Here is a 22,378-nt window from a genome sequence, read left to right as displayed (position 1 = left end):
AACATTAAAAAAGTCCATTCTTAATTAAATTAACTCACTCCCCTCCCCCCCTAAAATTAAAACATTCCATTGGCAATGTTGGAAGCACCAAAATAAAACCAAGCCCTTAATATTTAACTCTGTGAAATTTTAAACACAGTCAAGGTTCAGCTCCCTAGCTGTCATAGCAGCTTGCTATAATTACCCCTAAAGGCCATTTGATTTGATAATATATTCACCACTACATAACATTTACATAATGTTTTTCAATTATCTCTTAATATGCAAATATTAGGCTAAAGATGGGAAATGCAACTCCAGTGCTCCTAAAAACTATCAGATACTATTTAAACAGAGAAAAAATTACTTTAACACAACATTATGACGGCACAGTTAAAAGAGAGAGTCTGGAAATGCAAAATGTTGAAAGTATCTACAGCACCCACAATGCAAATCATGTATTTTTGGATGTGTATTTAAAAATTAAATATTCTATTTTCAAACATAAGAAAAATGTATTTTAAAAATGCTAAACAAAATAGGCTGCCAAACTCTTCAAAACTAAAGAGTTAGAATTCCTGACTGTAACAGGGAAAACTTGCTGCCAGTACTCATCTCTGAATAGCACTTCTCTGAAGTATTCCTCCCAGACAATCCTCTGAGATTTTTGAATAATGCTAATAAGAGCACAGCAAATGAAATATCAACATGTGCCCATGAGGTATCAATTCACCTGGCCTCTCCAGACCACGTGCTTCCCTTATCACTGGCTAATATATGAAAATTAAATGGCGTTTCCGGCCCTGCAAGTAGATTGGGCCTCACTGCAGTAATTCACACACGGCCAGTCACTGCCTACCCTCTTTGCTACTTATGAATGAAGCTGAATTCTATCAGCATTTTCAGCTGGCAACGGCAGGAGATGTATTCATATAATCAGCTTATACCGTGTATCTTAGTGAATAATGGTGATTGAGGGAGATGAAGCCAAAAGACATAGGGCTAAATTGTGTTTAAAATTTAATCTCTCCTTTTTAAAGGTGTATATTAATTATTCCTCACAAACAAGAACAGTCACTTTGCTCCGCCAGCTGAGAGCACAGAGACATGCTTTCTTCCACAGTAGTGGTACTGTCATCTCTTTGAGCACCCAAGCACGACCACCTTCTATATTTTATAAACAAGAAATAAGTAGCCAACTTGCTTTTTAAGCCCTTACTAGGACTGGTTGAAAAAATTTCATCCAAATTTTGATTTGATGGAAAATTGGATTTTCGAATGTACAAAAATTCTGGCAGAAAGTGTCTGCTTTTCTCAGAAATTTTTAACTTTTTATTGGAAAACCAAAAACCTGAAAGTCAAAATTTTTTAACCAAAACCAGTTTTCAGCTGAAAATTTTTGGTTTTCAAATGAAAAAAAATCAAAATTTGCAGTGGAAAGACACGCATTTTACAACCAGCTCTAGTCTTTAGTACAGCCCCAAATCACCGGGGTTTTTTTCCTTTAAAAAAAACGTTGCCATCTAGTCTGTGAAAAATCCCTTCACTAGCCCGACTCTCCTAATAGCAACTCTCCCATGCTATGATCCAGCCTCTTGGTTAGATATTTTTTTGAAGGCAAAACTTCCTGTCTAGGGAAGGCTAGTAGCATACCTCCTATTTCCTGAAAGTTCTAATTCAGCCTGAACTGAAAAGTTATGCCTACCCTAGAAATCCTGCCATGTTGGACTTCCACTATCAAACACGGCTCCCTCTTCCCCACCCTAAACTACAGCTGAACAAAATTTAGCCACTAGTATGGATGAGGATAAAGTGTATTCCACACCAGATATAGAAAGCTTGCTGACGGCTCAACTGAGGAAAGCATACTTTTTGCATTAAAAGATGAACATATGCGCCTTATATGGTTACAAGTCAATAATTTTTTTTATAAATGAGATAATTGAGTAAGTACCAGGTGATTAATCAAGCAACAAGTGGGTTCAGCTTGTCAGCTGAGGATGGTCAAAGAGAGACAGGAGGAGAAGGACAAAGGCACCCAGGATCTCAAAGATGTGAGATCTCTCCCCATCTCCTGCTCTATGCCTTGGGAGAAAGCCTCATGCTGGGAGGAACAAACACTTGAAAACACACTTCTAACAACTTTCCAAATAACAGTTCTATTTTCTTCTCATATCCCAAAGCTCGCACGGGAGCCAGAATTGCATCTCACAGCCCGTCTTCGGACAGAAAGCGTGTGTGTATGTGTGTTTGCATGTGCGCATCAACTGATATACTCAACTGACTACTGTGAGAGGCTGCTGCAGTAGGTAGAAGATAATTATAGCCCTCAAATTACTTATCAGCATAGCGAGTCATACATCTAATATTTATCTAGGGTGCAGGTGTGTTTTGGTCTCAGGCCCAACAGCTTGCAAGAAAGAATTATGGCTCCTTTGAGTTTGACAGCCTGTCCCCAGTGTGTGTGTGCACCAATTAATGTATTTGGAGCCACTTAATCTTAGTCTGTGAAAAACAAAGACTGATGGGGAATGCAAAGAAAAGAAAAACAGGTTTATAATAAACTGGAAAACTATACACATTTTGTGATCCGACTCCAATCCTCAAAAAGATGGACTGAAATCTTGAATACACTGAAGTCTATGGTAAAACTCCCATTGACTTCAATGAGGACAGTATTTCACCTAAAATCTCAGTTTTGACACACAATGTCATATTTATATTTTCTAATTGCACATGTGACTACTTTAAGAAAATAGACTTTTTGTTATGTGGCAGTAAAATTAACATTTCTTCTTTTTTTTCAGTAGTAATACTGGAGTTACATGTTGAAAAGATTACATTAAAAGTATTTGTTGAATTTGAGTGCGTAGTATCATGGGAGATGTTTATGATCCAACTTCAGTGTGAGGGGATATAAGTGTCCAACAGTAGGATAGATTTCTTGCCACATATACATTGAGTGTCCTTAAAAATGCACAATTAAGCATTTAAACAGTTACTGCAACATTTGTGATAATTCCCACCTATGCACAAAGAACGCCATATATCAGTGGTGGGCAACCTGCTTCCCACAGCTCCCAGTGGCCACGGTTCACCGTTCCCAGCCACTGGGAGCTGCGGGAGGCCGTGCCTGCAGATGGTCAATGTCAGCAAAATGTCTCGCGGCCCGCAATCAGATTACCCTGATGGACTGTGTGCGGCCTGCAGGCCGCAGGTTGCCCACCACTGCCATATATATTGCAAACAATAAAAGCTATAAAGGTCCACTTTTTATGAATGCCCAATGTGCTCTCTCCTTTGATACTGTTCACTATAAACCAAAGCAAAATAAAAAGCCACATGGCCCTGCTTTTATTTTACTGATCCAGCAACATTGAAACTTAAGATGAACATAAACATCTTTAAGATCTGTAAAAGCCTGAGGGTCTGTAGCTTTCTCTTGTCATGGCTAAAGCTGATCTATTGATCCCTGAGAAGGGCAAGTGAAGTTTAATTGTTAGAAGCTAATTTTTCTTAAGCTTTTCATTAGGAAGAATGTCTGAACAGAAATTAAAGTGATAGATGATACTTCAAAATGCACTGCAACATCAATGTCCCAGAGTTTAAGTATCTGTCCTAATTGTTGTACCAGTCTCAGGGTACAGCTCCAGATTTTCAGATTACTCATCTATATTAGTTTTACTTGCAGAAACAAAAAGATTTATTGGCAAAGAATTATAACAACATTTGTACAGTTAAGTTGGATACTTCAGAACTAAATGATGCCACAAAAGAAAAGATAATTTAAGGAAAACAAATTAAGATTTTGTTAAAAACCTTCAGAGGCTTATACTTTGGTCACGTTGACACATGTTGCATTAGCTTTCTGGGAACTATGAGTGATCACTTTGTCCCAGTAAAAGTGTTCACACAAAGCAAATTTCAAAAGATACATGCATTACTATTATTTAATGGATTACAGTAACACCTGGACACTAACTGATATCTAGGACCCATTCTTCTAGGCACTTTACAAAGGCAGAGTAAAAGACAGCCTCTGCCACCCCCCACAAGCCTAAATAGATAAGACAGGCAATGAGTGGGAGAAAAGACAGATTATGATCTCCCTTGTACACATGGGGGACACAGAGATTAAGGGTCAAATCCAATGCCCATGGAAATCAAGGAGTCTTTCCACCAGTGTCAATGGGTGTTAGACCAGGCTGCAAGTGACTTGCACAAGGTCACACAGGGAGTCTGTGGCAGGAATTGAGTATATTAGCATTGGCTCAAAGTGTGTGTGTGTGTGTGTGTGTGTGTGTGTGTGTGCACGTGTGAGTACACACACACAGAAACATATGCGAGCATGCACACACACAAAAATATCGATGCAGAAGCCTTCTCACAGTCATCAGCTCAAGTAACAAACAATACCATGTGACTCCTTTGATCAATCACAAATAAGCACAATAGTTTGAATTTTAAATATTCATAACAGACCCAAGGGACTGTCTGCATGCTTCACAAGATACACAAACATGGGAATCCATCATATCTGGCTCATGGCATTCTTACGGAAGGAATAGCAGGACTCTCAGAAACCATCCTCAAACTACTCACCACACAAAGGGCCAGTTTCTTCCAGGACACCACCAACATTCTTCAACAATCGTGCAACATTAACAACCTCCCTCAGCAGACCCTCCTTGCCACCATGGATGTCACCTCCCAGTACACCAACATCCCTCACAATGATGTCATTGCTGCCTGCCTCAAATATCTTCAAAACAAATGGAAAACACTCAGATATCCACCCAAACACATTGGCAAATTCATCCATTTCATCCTCACTCATAACAATTTTACATTAAACAACAAACACTTTGTCCAAACCATGGGAACAGCCATAGATACTAGGATGGCTCCCCACTATGCCAACCTCTTCATGGGCCACCTTGAAGAATTTCTGGACAAATGCACCAATAATATATCTGAGATCTGATATTTGCCATCCTCTGGACAGATGACCTAATCTCCCTCATAGATTTCCACTACAACTTCAACAACCACCACCCATCCATCATACTCTCTCTAGAACAGTCCCACACCAACATTAACTTCCTCGACACCATGACCAGCTTAAACAATAGAACCCTACAGACAACTATACACAAGGAATTCCCAGATCACCACGCTAACCTCCACACATCTAGTACGCACCCCAAACACACCAAGAAATCTGTTATCCATAGCCAGGCACTCAGATACCACAGAATATGCTCCAATAGATAAGTAGATCACACCATGGAACAGGCCACCCAAATACCCCAGGAGAACCTGCTTCAATACAGGGGGAAAAAATTCTTTACTTGTCACCTACCACCCCACATTGGAACCCATCCGAGAGATCATTAAACAATTATGACCCACGTTGTGAAATGAATTGTTTCTGAACCACCTCTTCTCACCTTCAAATAACCTCCCAACCTCATCATCAGGCCCAAGGTCCCCCACAGTCCAGGAGACATCAACTCAAAGAGGCACCAGACTTTGCCATAACAACAGATGCTAAACCTGCAGTTACATCTCCACTGCAACAATGATCAATACACCCCATAATATAACTTTCAAGATCCATGGGTTCTGCACATGCTTGTCACAAAATGTGGTATACCTCATCCAGTGCACTAACTACCCCAACAACAATTATGTGGGTGAAATGAGACAATTACTATCCTCTTGAGTGAACTTGCACAGAAAAATGGTAAAAGACAAAACAGCATATCATCCATGATCACTCCATATCTGATCTCTCATTCCCCATCCTCAAAGGAAACCTTCAAAAGACAAGCCTGAGAACTTAAATGCATAACTATGCTAGATAGCAAAAATCATGGACTTAATAAAGACACTGGATTTATGGTTCATTACAACAATCTGTAATCCACTAAACCTCCTTTGTCCTATGACTGTAGAACAAACAATACCCACTTCACCTTAAATGATCTCTTGCAACATGTATTAACTTCATGTCTGTTCCACCTTGTATCTCGCTGTGACACTCTGAGCCGCTTTTACAGGGTTCTGTGTAAGCTCGAAAGGTTGTCTCTTTCACCAATAGAAGTTGGTTCAGTTAAAGATATTACTTCACCCATCCTGTGTCTTTAAAAAATATCAAAAGATACTTGTTGAATAAATTCATACCATCTTATTGAAGTCTCTTATTAACGCAATCTGGTCAGCCAAACCACTCCTGAGAGGGAATCCCTCTATTAATGCACAGAACAGTTACTGCATAGGCATTCGAAGTGCAAGCTTTCCTGTAGCATCCTGCAAATGTGTCTGAAACTTGGCTTGTGAAGACCACATCTAATGGTAAGTGGTAAATTCATATATTTCATGTCCAGTGAGTCCTTGAAACTAATAATAAGGATGCCAGTTAGTCACAGTTGTGCTGCTGGTTTCTGTGATAGGGAAATCAACCCACAGGGGACAGGATATTATTTTCAGGGCTTGTGAATTCTGCAGAATTTGCTGTGGAATCCATCCCTCAGCCTCAGAACCGTGCCCCCGAATCCACGTATTGTTAATTATACCACTGCTGATCATTTTAGCAGAAACATCCGCTGACATGTTTAGCCCACAATCCCAAACTGTCTCCCATATCTCCGCAGGTGCCAAAAGCCCCAACTGTCTTCTTCCCAGCTGTAAAAAGAAAACTCTTACTCATTGTGAATATAAAAGTCTCTGGCGTATCAAAAACAGCATTACAATACATTTAATGGAATCATTAAAACAACACAGGGCTACTGTACTGAGTGTGTTGTTCAGTATGATATTTAATTCATTAACAAGCTATATTTATTTTAAATGAAGCTGCATCAGACCTTCCAATCTGCCACGAAAAAGTGTTGTCAAATCCAAGAATCTTACTGTAAATTTTAGGCTCAACTGGCTGCAGAATACATGGGGCCCTGACTATTTTTATTAATGCTGTACTTAGAAATTAATCACGTAAGTGAGGAAAGAAGGTCCAGAATGGATTTCAAGACAATTTTGCTTTGAAGTCCAATTTGCATAGCATTAATCTTTCAGGCAGCAGTGAGCAATGGGCAAAACTTAAAATGTTCAAAGATTGGTTCAGTTAAACACCAAAAAGTTTGGCTGCACGTCTCAGCTATCTGAATCTCTTTAATCTGCAGAACCACAGTAGTTATTTCACAAGCCTAGATGCTACTTTAAGATTTTCGTTGCTTCCTTCTTCTGGGCAGGCCAGAAATATTGTGAAAAGAGCTTTTCTTGCTGTACTTGCATTACCTCTTTTTTCTATCCCCACAGGAACCAAGAAGTGCAGAGGTGCACAAGAGATAAAATAAAAAAAGTTAATTCATCTGATGCTCAGAAAAGGTTCAGTTTGCAAGATGGGTGACATTTGGGGATCTTATTCCAGTCAAACCTGTATCCATGGCAATAATCAGATTTCTTTCAGCTGAATATTTCCATTTGTTGGACTATCTGTGTTGACATTTATTTCATTATTTCTCCTGATCTATTTTTTTTTAAATAAAAGATAAGAGGGGCCTAAACTACTGCTCCAGGGACTTGTGAGAATATTTAAAAATACAATTGTTACTATTTAGCATGCCATCAGTTTTGCCAATGGATTGGTAGAAAATAAACTTCTGTCCCAACATTCCTCACGTCTCTCCTTTCTCCAAAATCCAAGGAGAATAGATTCATAGATGTTTAAGGCCAGAAGAGACCATCATTTAGTCTTACCTCTTGTATCATACATTTCAGACGGTTACCCCAGCATTGACCCCAATAAATTGTGCTTGACTAACCATATCTTCCAGAAACACATCTAATCTTGAGAGATGGAGAATCCACTCCTTCTTTTGGTAATTTGTTCCAGTGGTTAGTCACCTGCATGGTTAAAAATGTGTGCTTTTCTTCTAATTTGAATTTCTCTGGCTTTAACTTCCAGCAATTGGTTCTGTTGTGCCTTTCACCACAAGATTAAAGAGCCCTTTAGCACCTGGTATTTACTCCCCAGGAAGGTACTTGTACCCTGTAAACAAGTCACCTCTTGGTCTTCATTTTTGATAAGCTAAACAGACTGAATTCCTTAAGGTCCTCACTGTAAGCCAAATTTTTCCATTCCTCAAATCATTTATGTGGCTTTTCTCTGCACCCTCTCCAATTTTTTCATGTCCTTTTAAAAAATGTGGACACCAGAACTGTGTGAAGTATTCCAGTATCTGCCTCACCAATGCCATTATACACCTCCCTATTTGTCCTCGCTACTCCGCCGCATGTATACAGCCATGCATCGCAATAACCCTTTTGGCTACTGCATTGCAGAAGGGCTTTGCAGTGTACCCTAAAGGTTAAGAGTTAGAACAAGGACAGGAGCAAGTTCCAAAGTCAAGGGCCTCTCACAGATAAAGCCTCATGGCAGCTTGAACAGCTCTACTGACCGCATGGGAAGAGAGGTTGTTTGCTTAAAAATATATATATATATTTTGCCAAGATTCAGCTCAGATTTTATTGAATCAACTCTCAGCTTCACCTTAAAAGGTATGAGCATATTTATTGTCCCTATAATCAACTGCTAGTAATAAATGTCCAAAAGTCCCTTAAGAATTATGATCAGCTTAGAGTGCTTTGTCCCTTCTCCTGACCATTGTAATGGCAGGAAACATTTTGTTCGAATTACTGAATTACTGTTGAATTGTTATTACTGGAAGGTGTTAGATATCATGGTGATGGGAGCAATAGGATAGACCGATAGATGGATGGATCAGCAGGCACTGCAGAGTGCCAGTTAAAGTGAGGGGCCATAGATTCTCTCCCCCCGCATCACCTAACCATCCTTTACCCCTCTCAAGTGCCCACCCCAGAAGTCGGACCCCATCCACATTCACTAGCCCATGAGCTTCTACACCTACCCCCTCCAAATTTGAGTGAGTGGAACTTGGTGTGACGGGTTGGATCACAGAAACCCCCCTGGGAGCTGCCAACTGATGTGCCAAGACTACCCCTGTTCCTATTTTCCCTGCCAGCTAAGGACTCCAGCACCCTGTCTTGCTGAGCCAGACACTCCCATCTGCTCCAACACAGACCCAGGGTCTGAATTACTTGCCCCAAAGCTGCAGGTTTACCTGAAAACAGCTCACAGAAGTGTGCTTGTCTTTAGCACTCAGATGCCCAACTCCCAGTGGGGTCTAAACCCAAATAAATCCGTTTTACCCTGTATAAAGCTTATGCAGGGTAAACTCAAATTGTTCGCCCTCTATAACACTGATAGAGAGATATGCACAGTTGTTTGCTCCCCCAGGTATTAATACATACTCTGAGTTAATTAATAAGTAAAAAGTGATTTTATTAAATACAGAAAGTAGGATTTAAGTGGTTCCAAGTAGTAACAGACAGAACAAAGTAAGTCACCATGCAAAATAAAATAAAGTGCGCAAATCTATGTCTAATCAAACTAAATACAGATAATCTCACCCTTAGAGATGCTTCAGTAAGTTTTTTCCTCAGACTGGACACCTTCCAGGCCTGGGCACAATTCTTTCCCCTGGTACAGCTCTTGTTCCAGCTCAGGTGGTAGCTAGGGGATTCTTCATGATGGCTCCTCTCTCTCCCTCTTTGTTCTGTTCCACCCCTTTATATATCTTTTGCATAAGGCGGGAACCCTTTGTCCCTCTGGGTTTCCACCCACCCACTGGAAAAGCACCAGGTTAAAGATGGATTCCAGTTCAGGTGACATGATCACATGTCAATGTAAGACTTCATTACCCACTTGCCAGCACACACACATACAGGAAGACTCACAGGTAAAACACAGCCATCTGCAGACAATGGTCCTGGTTAATGGGAGTCATCAAGATTCCAAACCACCATTAATGGCCCACACTTTGCATAATTACAGTAGGCCCTCAGAGTTATATTTTATATTTCTAGTTTTAGATACAAGAGTGATACATTTATACAAATAGGATGATCACACTCAGTAGATTATAAGCTTTGTAATGATACCTTACAAGAGACCTTTTGCATGAAGTATATCCCAGTTACATTATATTCACTTATTATCATATTTTTATAAAACCATATAGAGTGCACAACGTCACACTTGGCACACAGGGTTGCAGCCCACTCAGGTTTGGTCTGGCCCAAAAGTGATCAGGCCATGGCACAAGTACCCCCCGGGCTCCACGGCCTATGGGATGGATGAACAGAATGAATGCAACATAAAAAAGCAAGAAGTAGGATGCTGAAGGGTTTAACTAATTTACCAGGTTAGAGTGACATAACTAACAAATCCAAGATGACATGGGCACCTGCTCTATTTTCCCTCACCTTCCCTTATCTATATAAGAAAATTGCCATCTTACTGTCATACTTTTATTGGCTCATGTACAAGTTTCATAGCCTTGTGAAAATGTAACTGAGGGAGGGAACGTAAGAACAGCTCCATTTTTTTCATCTCTCTGCAATATTTCTGGGGCTTTATGTTGTTCATGTTTGGAAGAAAAAAACATATAAAGTTACAAGCAAGAAAAAAGTTTAAAATGTAGCTATAAAATCGTAAAATTACAGCATTTGCGGTATCAGGTCAGACCAAATGGCCCATCAAGTCTCATATGCTGATTTCTGCAGTGGCCAATATTTTCTATATCAGAGAAAGACTTAGAAGAAAAAAAATAAAACCGTAATGCACGTTGTTGATTGTGCATGAAGAAAAAATTGCTTCCTGACCCCTGAAGCAATCAGCTTACTCCCTGAAGCATGAGATTTGATTACATTCATCTCAGCAGGCATAACCATGCAGACTACTCTACACCTCCTAAACCCCCTACACATTTTATTTGACAAAATGACACTGGATCTGTAAGAATTTCTAAACTCTTTCAGTTCTGCAGCATGGAAATCCATTAGATTGGACAACAACTAGAGAGAGAAAGCCAAAAGTCTGTATACTAACGGTATCAACTCCAAATCAAACGGGTATTAAAATTGTGACAGTCTGTACCCCTATGTTCACCCCTTTTACAGGACTATGATAAATTTTGTACAAAGTATGCCTTGTGAGGTATCATTTGAAAACTCATAATTTGCTGATCATTATTTCCCAGGTAAAATGTGTGTGGCAACATTGCAAGTAAAGCTGTAGGATTCCTCTGTATGGTATTACTAGATATATTCTGAGTCTGGGGGGAGCAGCCACAAACCAGTTCCCCAGGAACAAAAGGCTAGCCAACACCTCAGCCAGGTGTTAGCAAAATCAAATGGAGCATCACCTGGTTAAGTGGCCATTCTTTGGCAGGAAAGAGGATGTGGGTGAAAATCTACATCTTGACAAAGAAACAGTTGGGAGTTCCCATCCACACAGACTTTCTGTCTCCTGAATTTCATAGAATCATAGAATATCAGGGTTGGAAGGGACCTCAGGAGGTCATCTAGTCCAACACCCTGCTCAAAGCAGGACCAATCCGCAGATGGATTTTTACCCCAGATCCCTAAATGGCCCCCTCAAGGATTGGACTCACAACCCTGGGTTTAGCAGGCCAACGCTCAAACCACTGAGCTATCCCTCCCCACTTCAATTTGAGATGATTCTTAAAGAAGAGAAAGATCTGTAAAGAGGAGAGAGGAGATGCCCACAGGATTCCTCCTCTCTCTCTACCCACGGCATCCACAACACCTGAAGAAGAAAGGCAACAGTTGTGGACTGGGGAAGGGATCCTGACTGAAAGATTCAGCCAGTAAGACTGCTAAAAGACATGTAGTGAGGGAGACCTTTCCTTTAAATTCACTCTAGCTTGTTAAGTTAGGCGTTAGTTGCAATTTACTTTTATTTTCTTGTAACCAATTCTGACTTTTATGCCTCATTACGTGTAAGCACTTAAAATCTACCTTTTGCAGTTAACAAATTTGTTTTATGGTTTTTATCTAGATAGTTTGTTTGGATTGAAGTGTTTGGGAAGCTCCTTTTGGGATAACAGGATTTGTGCATATCATTTTGTATTAATAACATGACAGACTTCATGAGCGCTTGTATGGTCCAGGAGAGAGCTGGGCAGTACAAGATGCACATTTCTGGGGGAAAGTCTGGGACTTGGAATTTGCTGGTGTTGCTCCTGCAGTGTAATTCATGTGTGGCTGGCTGTAGCACTGTTGCAGTAGAGCTGGGAGAATGTGAGCTGACAGCAAAGCAGTGTAAAAAGCACTCCAGGTTGGAGAACTCAGAGCACATAGCTGTTCATCGGTCCAGAATGTACACTGGGTAATGTCACAATAATATACTGGCACTTAAAAAAAGTGTCAAGAAAAAACAACCCTGTAAAATAATCAAGATTAGCACTAATGCACGACTGCATGGAATTCACTGCAATTAAAACGAAAACAAAAACACACAAAAATCATACCAATGATAAAGTTGTATATTTAACACAAGCTCTAGGATGATATACAGCATGAGTGATATAAACCCAGGTGGTTTGTAGTAAAATTTAAGTGCAGATCTGTTCAACAGACCCTAACCGCCACCCATCAAAACAATTAAATGGAAACATTGAGTTCAACATCTGTCTCTTATTGCCATATACTCAAAAACTACTCTAAGCCTGGCATGACTTACTACAGAATTACTCACACATAGAAGGTAGGCTTATAAATGGCATTAGAATGTAAATCTGGTACCAATAATGAGAAAAGTCAGCACAAAAACTGCCTTCATAATATATACCACTGCAATCCTTAGTTTTCATTTGTACAAAGACTCATGTACGAGTCTGGTGTCTTCTTGTGAGTGTCAACATGGCAGTTGCACTGTGTTTAATATCAAGTTTCAACTGAAATGTGGAAAACCAGCAACAAGCATTGAAAAGGGTGAAGCAATTTTGTATAAAAAATAAATACTAGTAGTAATTAATGATGCAAGAGAAGGGGCTATGGTCTAGTGGTCTGAGCACAGGATAGCAAACAAAGAATTGCTCAGTTTTCATCCCAACTCTGACATCAATTTCCTCTGTGGCAATAAGCAAGTCATTTAACCTGACTGCCTCAATAAAGTTGGGGATACCACCAATTACCTGCTAAAATTGGGTTTGGTGATGAAAAAGTTATTGAATGTTTGTAAAGCGGATCAAAGCAGAGACATGTTGTACAAAATGCTTAACATAACATTCTTGTTACAGAATTTTGCAAACCCCATATCTCCAACAAATTTCACTACATCCAGATCTGTTTTTCTATCTGAAGTGCCCAACAGTCTCCCTCATGAAGCTTCATTACTGAAGGTTAAGCTTTCTTCAGGACTCCCAATTTTCTCAACCTCAGTTTTACACATTTTTGTAGTATCCCCCAAAGCCTTCAAAAACAGGGTTTTAACTATACACAGTTTATATTTCAGAGGTTGGGTCCTTCAATAGAAGAAGCAAGTAACTAAAATCACAGGATCTCTACCACAGGAATCCATGCAAGATTAGTGAGATGCCAATGACACTTGTGCTTTCATTGTCACGGTAATTTGCAGGCATGCTTCCCACAGGTCAGATTGGCAGAGTCCCCAGGGGAGGAGAGGTTTGCTTTCCTCTGAAGCATGGGGGGCCTGGGTCACTAGAGTAAGTGGTGGATTCTCTGTAATTTAAAGTCTTTAAATCATGATTTCAGGACATCAGTAACTCATCCAGAAGTTAGGGGTCTATTACAGGAATGGGCGGGTGAAGTTCTGTGGCCTGCAATGTGCAGAATGTGACTACATTGGCACGATGGTCCCTTCTGGCCTTAAAGTCTATGATGTGCCCCGCAACACTTCTGGGCCTTCCATGTTATACTGTGTATTGTGGTAGTACCCAAAAGGCTTACTCGGGATTGGAACCCATTGTGCAAGGTGCTGAACAAACACAAAGCAGACAGGTCTTGCGGGGTTACCGGCCTATGCTATGCATGTCAAGGCTGTATCCCTACTTTGAACTTTAGGGTACAAATGTAGGGGCCTGCATGAAAACTGCTAAGCTTATCTACCAGCTTAGCTCTGGTCCCGCTGCCACCATTCTCGATGGATTCCCTCCCTGGGAAGCCTTGAGAAACCTTTCACCAATTCCCTGGTGAATGCAGATCCAAACTTCTTGGATCTTAAACAAGGAGAAATTGACCCTTCCCCCCTCCTTCCTTTCACCAACTCCTGGTGAATACAGATCCAGCATTGCGAATCAGAATGCAGCAAAAGACATTTCAGGTTCAATTCACATTTGGTCACATGTTACTTGTATCTAAAATGGAAGGAAAGGGGGTGAGAGAGGGTGCCCAAGACCCCATGGCCGGTGGGGAGGAAGTGGGGAGTTCAGTGTTCTGTCTGCCCTTCCTGCCTTCTCAGTTAAGTCTATTTGGGATGATGTATGCATGTAATGTGGACCACAACAATGTCGGCAAATCCGCTACTATGGGTGTGTCACGAGTGACTCATGGAACGTGAGCAGGATTATCACAGTGGATTTAGGGGTGCTACTGTATGATGGCACCCCACAATGCACAGAGCCTTGTGTGTGGGGGGGAGGGAGGGAGAGAGAATCTTGGTTAGATAAGACCTTCAATTGATTTGCCCACCTCATCTCTCTCTTTCCAGGGTAACTTGGTAGAACACACATGGTACCATGAGACAGAGCTATCCCAAGGGACGAACCTCCCTTACTGAGGAAATCAAAGTTACTGCGGGCCTTATCAGGTTCAGGTCCAACTGCAAAACCTCTCTCTTAACCTAAACTTTCCCACAACAACAGCTGTAATATAAGACTAGTAACTAATGTGAAATATCCTCTTCTATCACAGCCCCAGTCCCTATTCAGGACACACTGAGGCCAATGGGTAAGAGGGACAGACAGATACCAATCTCGTTCTCTTAATATTTCAGCGGCCCTGTTTTGGAGGACCTGATTTAGCAAGGCACTTAGCATACGCAGAATGTTCTTATGCTTCATTGATTTGGGATTTGGATTTAAGCATATGCTTAAATGCTTTGCTGAACTGGAACCTAATTTCACAAGTTGTCAGTCACTTTGAGAATGAGACCAAATAAAAATTCAGATCCAAAAGCCAAACGCAACGTATGCACTTAGCCTTCTCCTCAAAACTCTGCTTGGAAGAGTGGGGTGCTTTAAAAAAGTCCATGGGATATGCAGGATTTATCTTTTTATCATCTTATGGTATTTAATACAGTGGAGCAAACAGAAAATAATCAGAGTCAAAAGCTACTAGACTGTCCATTATTTATGAAGAATGATTTATCAACTTTGCACTTTAAAGAAAGTTTCTACCATTTAATATTTCAGGAGCAGAAAGTAATTCTTTGTGCCTTTTAAATGATACACTTTAGAAACTGTAAAAAAAAAACAAAAAAACCTGCGTTCCTATACAATAATGGCTAGCTCTGAATTTCTAAAGAAGAAACAGTTGCAGCCTGAATGCACATTTTGAAACACAAAACATTAACTGTGAGACAACCCTTGCCCTAGACGGTAACTGCTGATTTTAAGACTACAGATCAGCAACACAGCCTCTATTTTCAATTGAAAAGGAAAGTTTCCGTACATGTTCTCCTAAATGTCAGTTCTAGTTTGTACTTCTCAACATAATAAACCAAAAGTGGTACTTGGCTGCTAACCACATAGGATCTGACATATACAACTGCATATGTTGTTTTAGAGGGGTTTTTTTTTCAGTAAATGTTATAAGACACTATATTTCATTATGGCTTTGTAAATGACCTTATAATTGTAATTTCACATAAACAACCATATTAAAAACACTAAGACTGCACAGTTAGATACTCAAAAGTCAAGAACTGTCACAGCATGTTCAAGCTTACCCATGTGCATGCATTACGAGGCAGTATTTAACTACACAATGGGCCAGATCCACAGCTGGTGTGAATGAGTGTAGCTTCATAGACGCAATACACACCAACTGAAGAATTGGCCCAATGCTTTTTAATACTAAACCTTGGCTACATAATGTACACACTTACAAAAGAACCCTGTGCAAAATACACTCTGATTGTGCAGAATATAGTTTTCAACAAGTTGTAACTTGATCAAAGCAAAACCAAATTTCACTAGGATATTAAAAGGAATTCCCCGTCAGCAAGAGCTATTTCTAGGTACACACACTTTTAAGCTGTACAGCTCCTCAAAAAAGGTGATAGGATTTGCTGTTTAATTCTTATTGCTGGGAGGTACTAGATATACTAATGTGACCAACAGGATAGACGGATAGATCAGCAGGCACTGCAGAGCGCCATTCAAAGTGAGGGGCCATAGATTCCCCCCCCCCCCCCGTATCACCTGACCATCCTTTTCCCCTCTCCTGCCCAATAGCTTGACCCCACCCCCCAACCCTAGGTAAACATTAACTTTCTGTCTCTAGCGGTACAGCTCCTCCACAAAGGTGATAGGATTTTTTTTAAGATGCCAAAAATATATTTTCCCCTCCTTTATCTTCATGCTCAAATAGGACTGACAATAAACTTTTTTTAAAAAAACAAAACACAACAAAAGCTTACTCAATCTGGCCCCCCAAAGACCAGACATTGAAAAATTTTGAACCCAAACGGTGAAAGCCTCTGGAAGTTACACGTCCCTGAAATGAATAGTACCATACAAGATGATGCCCATTCTAATTAGAAGCCAACTCCCTGCTGCCCACCCAGACTCTCTTAACCTTTGCTTCTCTGCCCCAAACATTCTATCCCTGATACCTCGTATTGCCCTCTTTTCCCAGGTTTGTATCTCTTACTGCTCTCTTTCCCTGCCTTCCCTGAATCCTTCCTCCAAAATGCTCTACCAAATATGTATTAGGGTTTTTTAAAACCTCCACAGAATTAACACAAAATTCTTTATTTATTCATTTTTATTAAAAAATACTTTTAAGTGAATGGAAACAAACAAACCAACCTCACAATCTTTCTGTTGTAATGCACCTCTTCAAACAGGGTGCTAAAAAGATTGACGTGGAATGGTGACATCACCATTTGAAGGAGCTATACTAGTACTAATGATTACTGATGTTATTGTGCACTGGCAAACAACTGAGTGGGGAGAAACCAGGATATAAATCATGGAAAATCATCAAAACGTATTATTTCCCCCCAAAAAAATTTAGCAGCAGAGACTTCATACAAGCCAGCAGTTGCACATATGAAACTCTTCAGTCTTATATCCTAGCCAGTGGCAGTAAGATTATTCGGGCGGGAGACACCCATGACAGCATATCCAACTACAATTGTCATGTCTCTTCAGTCCTATTACAGTAGTTCTATAACAGTCTGTAGTCTGAACTATTCATTTACTGATCCTTTTCTACTGTTCAGTGGGGGGGTTTTAATGCTGGAATTCAAAACTGATACTATGTTATTATCTTGGATGCATACAGTCTAAGCAGCTATTTTGAAGGCTTTAAGTGATGGGCCAGCACAAGGCTAGTCTCTGCACAGGGAAGAATTTCGCCTTTGGTGTACTGTTCTTTTGGCATCCTGCTCTTAAAAGCATTAGATGAAGTATCAGCCAAATCATACTTTTTAAATTGAACTTCTGATTTATGTTGCAGAGCCTGTGGGAACAACCACCAAAGTAACACTTATAACCATTAGCTCTCGCTTTTCTGACTTCCTCAGTTTTGTTGCACACTGCCGCAGTGGGCTCGGGGGCAAGAGGAAAGGAAAGACGTTAGCATAGAGAATGTAGAAAAAGAATGTGTGCGGTAGAAATTCAATGGCAAAGTTGTGCTGCCAACTTAGGCTGTATGGAAATGGAACCTGTGGCAATGTCTGTTGGCAAAGACAGGAACGATAATAATACTGATTTGTAACCGAAATGATACACAATGCACTGAGTCATACGTTGCTACACTATACTAATTAAGAAATGAAAATGATAAATGTAAACAGAGAAAAACTATATAGGTATAGTACTCAAAACTAATTGTAAACTGCTTGAAATTATATCATTAACTTTCTACTGTAATTTTGTTATTCTACAGTGCACTATTATAGTAAATGATGTATGTAATAGCTGACATTTATGTAGAGCTTTAAATACTGTAATGTATTTACAAACTATGGGTTTACTTGCAGGTTTACACCATACGAGCCCCTAGGCACAGCATCTTCAGCACACACACACACCTGCCTACAGCTGACCTTCGTGTTTTCCGTAAAAAATGAAACTTTTAACCCACTTTTAACTTTTAGTCACCCCTAGAATGCCAGCACCCCTAGGCACGCCTACTGTGCCTAACTGGAAATCTGGCCCTGCATACTTGTGCAAATGTACATGTGTAGCCTCGTTAAATCAGTGGGACTGCTCACATGAGAAAGCATTCAGCAACCTAAGTAAGGGCTGCAATATTGAATCGTTTATGTGGGGAACCTGAACATCACCCCCAAAATGTATCTATCTCTGGATAAAAAGCTAACAACTGTCCAGCAGCACATAGCAACCCTGTACAATTTACAACCGCATGTCAAGAATATAATATTTTATTCAACTGAAGAGAAAATTTAAATAGGAAGAATGTAATTACCCAAGTTAGAATTGCCCTAGAACACTGGAGTTACCACCATAATCATGCAAAAGTCAGAGGATCTTTCAGTGACCACAAGTAGCCAGGATCTTGATATTATCTCTCAACCAAAAGACAGTACCCTCCAGCGGCACAGTGTTCTGGAAGTATCTTGCTGGGGCACCGGTTCAGTATGGACTTTGAGGGGACTATGCCACCTACTGAATCATAACACCAACAGATAGCTAGTATAATAACCCTAATGCACTAACAACAGCCTTGTTAAATGTCTGAAAGGATTTACAGTCAGGATGCCCATTTCCCGTATTACACCCACACTTGGTAATGCACACAATTTGCCAAAAAACACTGGAATTACTACAGCAAGTTGCAATTGGTACAATACCCAATGTATAAGCATATAGAAAACAGGATCACAATGGCAAACGCTTCTACTGAATCAAACTTATGTAGCATTCAATCTACTCTGAGACAACTGGGGACCCATGCATCACCACCAGAAAAATAGTTTTGGGACAACAATGAAAAGAATCACACAGCTCTTCATCTTAAACTGAAACGTTTGGTTAAATAAATAGGTTAGACTTACGTAGTTCTCCTACTTTCAGGATTTCACACAGCATCTTTGTCAGCTCGATGCTACTGCGGCCAAAGGGACATTCATGTTTGTCTTCTCGGCTGCTGTTTTCCAAGACAATCTGAAGTGGAAATAAAAATGGAAGTTGATTTATTTGGACAACATGTGTGTTGAAGAAATGTCCTCTATGCTCAGCATATACAGTGAACATCTGATTGCCTTAGTTATTTAAATCACAAAGTCACTTTGTTCTCATAAACTCAGGATTTTCATCCTAGATATTAGAAAAATAAATAACATCAAGATTATTTTGGGGGAAATCTGTGGAAAGAAAGAAAGATATGTTCTGATCCATTTTACTGCTGCTGAGCTAAACACAGCCAATGGTCCCCCACGTTCAAACACGCCCATTTCTGAAGCACTGTCATTCCAATAGAACATTGTTGCTCTGGTTCCAGCTGTACATGCACAAATCGGAATAGAAACCAGTGGCAAAGGAGCTGATCATTTTTACATTTAATTTTGTGTGTGCTGTGAAAGGAAATTAGATTTTTTTAAAAATAAATAGAACTATTAAAAATAAGAATAAGATTTACACTTGGGTTCTGGGTTCATAAAGGCCTATACCCATAAAGCCTATTTAAGTCATATGAAAATAATAGGGTATAAAGATGTGCTTATTGTATCTATAATGCAGGTTAAATTTCAGTAAATTATTCAGGAACAGTTCACTATAAAGGCTACAAATGTAGCACAACCAAGCTCTACAAGTCTTTTGGCCATCTGCTACATGACAGTGAAAAAGCCGTGGAACACAATGTTTTTTTTTAAATAAATTCTGCACTTTGTGAAGTTATGTAACTCTTATTTTGGACAGAGCCATCCCAACCATTACAGATGGTCTAAAAATATCATTGTACAGAGAGTAGAATATTATTTATGAGAATACTACAGATTTTGCATAAACTGGGAGCGACTCATTTCTCATTTTGACTGCAAAAAAAAGCAGGACAAATGGGGCCTGAAAATGAAAGAAAACAAAAATAAATTCAAAACAGGTTTCCACTAAGAACTGGGCTTGTGATAACAAACTCTCGTACCAGCTTTTAAAAAAGAAACAACGCACATGTCCTAAATAGCTACTGCATGGCCAGAGGAAAAATATACTCCAAAGTAGATTTTTCGTAAGTACCATAGTACCTCAGATGATCTCTCAATTTACTTAAGAAACAGGTGTCCAGACACTGCTCTCTACTTGGTGAGATTTCTTTCTTCCAGCTTGCTTCCCCACCGTACCCAGGGCTGGCTCCAGGCACCAGCTTGTCAAGCAGGTGCTTGGGGCGGCCACTCCGGAGGGGGGCGGCACGTCCAGCTGTTCGGCGGCAATTCGGCGGACGGTCCCTCACTCCGGCTCAGAGCGAAGGACCTCCCGCTGAATTGCCGCCGCAGATAGCGATCGCGGCTTTTGGGGGGGGGGGGGGGGGAGGGAGGGGGGCTGCTTGGGGCGGCCAAAACCCTGGAGCCGGCCCTAACCGTACCCTTACCTAGAAAACCTTTTTTTAAGATGGCATAGGAGAATTCAAAATGGCTTAATCCCATAGCTGCGAGGCAAACCAAATCCATACTTTTAAAAAGACTGAAAGGCGGAAGTTTAGGACAAAATAACAAACATAACACTATCTTATTTTTCAGACATGGAACAACTGGGGATTTTGAGGTGGAGGACCAAGAATGGGGTCAGTATTGATCACTGTTAAAACAGCTAATTAAGAAATAAATCTTAGAAACAATATTTATTTGTACATTTAAAAAAAAATCATTGTAAAGCAGTTAAGGCTGCCAGACACATAACAGAATCACAAAAGCAAGAATTGAAAAGTTAAGCCACCTCACAGAACACAACTTCTATCAATAGACACATACCTTACCACTATCACAAAAAACATACACCATAGACCACAACCGTAACTCATCCCTTACATGGCACCATCAGATGTAATGTATAGGGTATAATACCAAGCTTCCAACAACCATTTCTCCACACTACCTCATTGAACACCATGCAATGGTGAGAAGGAATAGGAGACGCAATTGGACTGCCCTGCCCATTATCACCTCAGACGAAACCATGAGCTGAAGCAAGGGCGCATGCACGGACCAACAGACACTACTACTTTCAAATTCTCTGCCTCCAGATGCATGGCGTACATGCATAAACCCTCAGTGGAATACAGTAGGGACCATCACTTGAAGAACAACAAAAGTCTACCATATACACGGGGGGGGGGGGGGGGGGAGTTATGCTCCATTTTAAGGACATTTCAGAATGCAACCTTAACTGCGGAGAGCCTCTGCAATAAGATGTGCCTAATCAGCAAGTCTCAAATCAATCAATTTATATTAACCGGGAAAAGACATTCCACAAAAAATTAAATACAAAAGCAATCCCTTCACCTCAGAAACCTTCCCACAGGAAGAGAGGGGAAAATGGGTTCTGAACTGTCCTCCAAAGATCAACGGACTCGGGCTTTGTCAGACAAGTGGAGGGAAACACATTCAACTCTCAAGGGATGAAATCTTGGCCCCATTAAAGTTAATGATAAAAGTTCCATTGACCTGAATGGAACCAGGATTTCACCTTGCTATCTTAGGTATTTCTGAAGCACCTATCACCTTGCCCTTATTGGAAAGTCTTATGGAATGTAACAGAAAATGTTTTATACGGCGATGAGTTAAAAACAAAACAAAAACACCCAAATGCTGTAGAATTTGATAGAGAATAATAACCCCTGCCATAGAAATCTATATGATCGCTTAAAACCAATCAACCCACACCCTACAGAAAAGATTTCATTCTATAGGTTCTTACAACAATTCCTACTGAATCATAATGGTTTTATCCCTATTAAATCCTATAGGACTCTTCCACAAAGGTGGTATTTAATAGATGGGTTAAAGAATCACCAGTATGTCCTGCCACCTGCCTCCAGATATTTAGTCTCTTAGCTGATGTGCCCTAACTGATCTCGAACAGCATCAATGGTACATGAGGAGAAAGGCAGGTAGTCTCTTGGCCTCTGAGTAATTCAATGCTCTGCTAGAGGAGTTCTTTTTTCTGCCAGAAGTTTAGGATGAAACCGTACCTAATTGTTCAGTGCAATACCTGAATAACAGCTGTACCAAATCAAAGAAACACCTCTACAATTTTTGTTTTACATTCCTGCAGCCACCCTTCAGGAACAAGTGAACATC

General features: G+C 40.3%; 1 protein-coding gene across 1 annotated transcript in view; it reads right to left on the bottom strand.

Moving 5' to 3' along the window:
• The window catches only part of ELMO1 (engulfment and cell motility 1), a 476,091-nt gene that overhangs the window by 210,542 nt on the left and 243,171 nt on the right, over nt 1-22,378 (bottom strand). The window contains exon 16 of the mRNA XM_065398227.1: nt 19,139-19,247. Coding sequence (XP_065254299.1) covers nt 19,139-19,247 — 109 coding nt within the window. The remainder of the gene's footprint in view (nt 1-19,138; nt 19,248-22,378) is intronic.

This window comes from Emys orbicularis, chromosome 2 (assembly GCF_028017835.1).
Source record: "Emys orbicularis isolate rEmyOrb1 chromosome 2, rEmyOrb1.hap1, whole genome shotgun sequence".
Lineage (NCBI taxonomy): Eukaryota > Metazoa > Chordata > Testudines > Emydidae > Emys > Emys orbicularis.
Note: the sequence above shows the minus strand (reverse complement) of the source record. Positions and strands in the feature narration are given on the sequence as shown.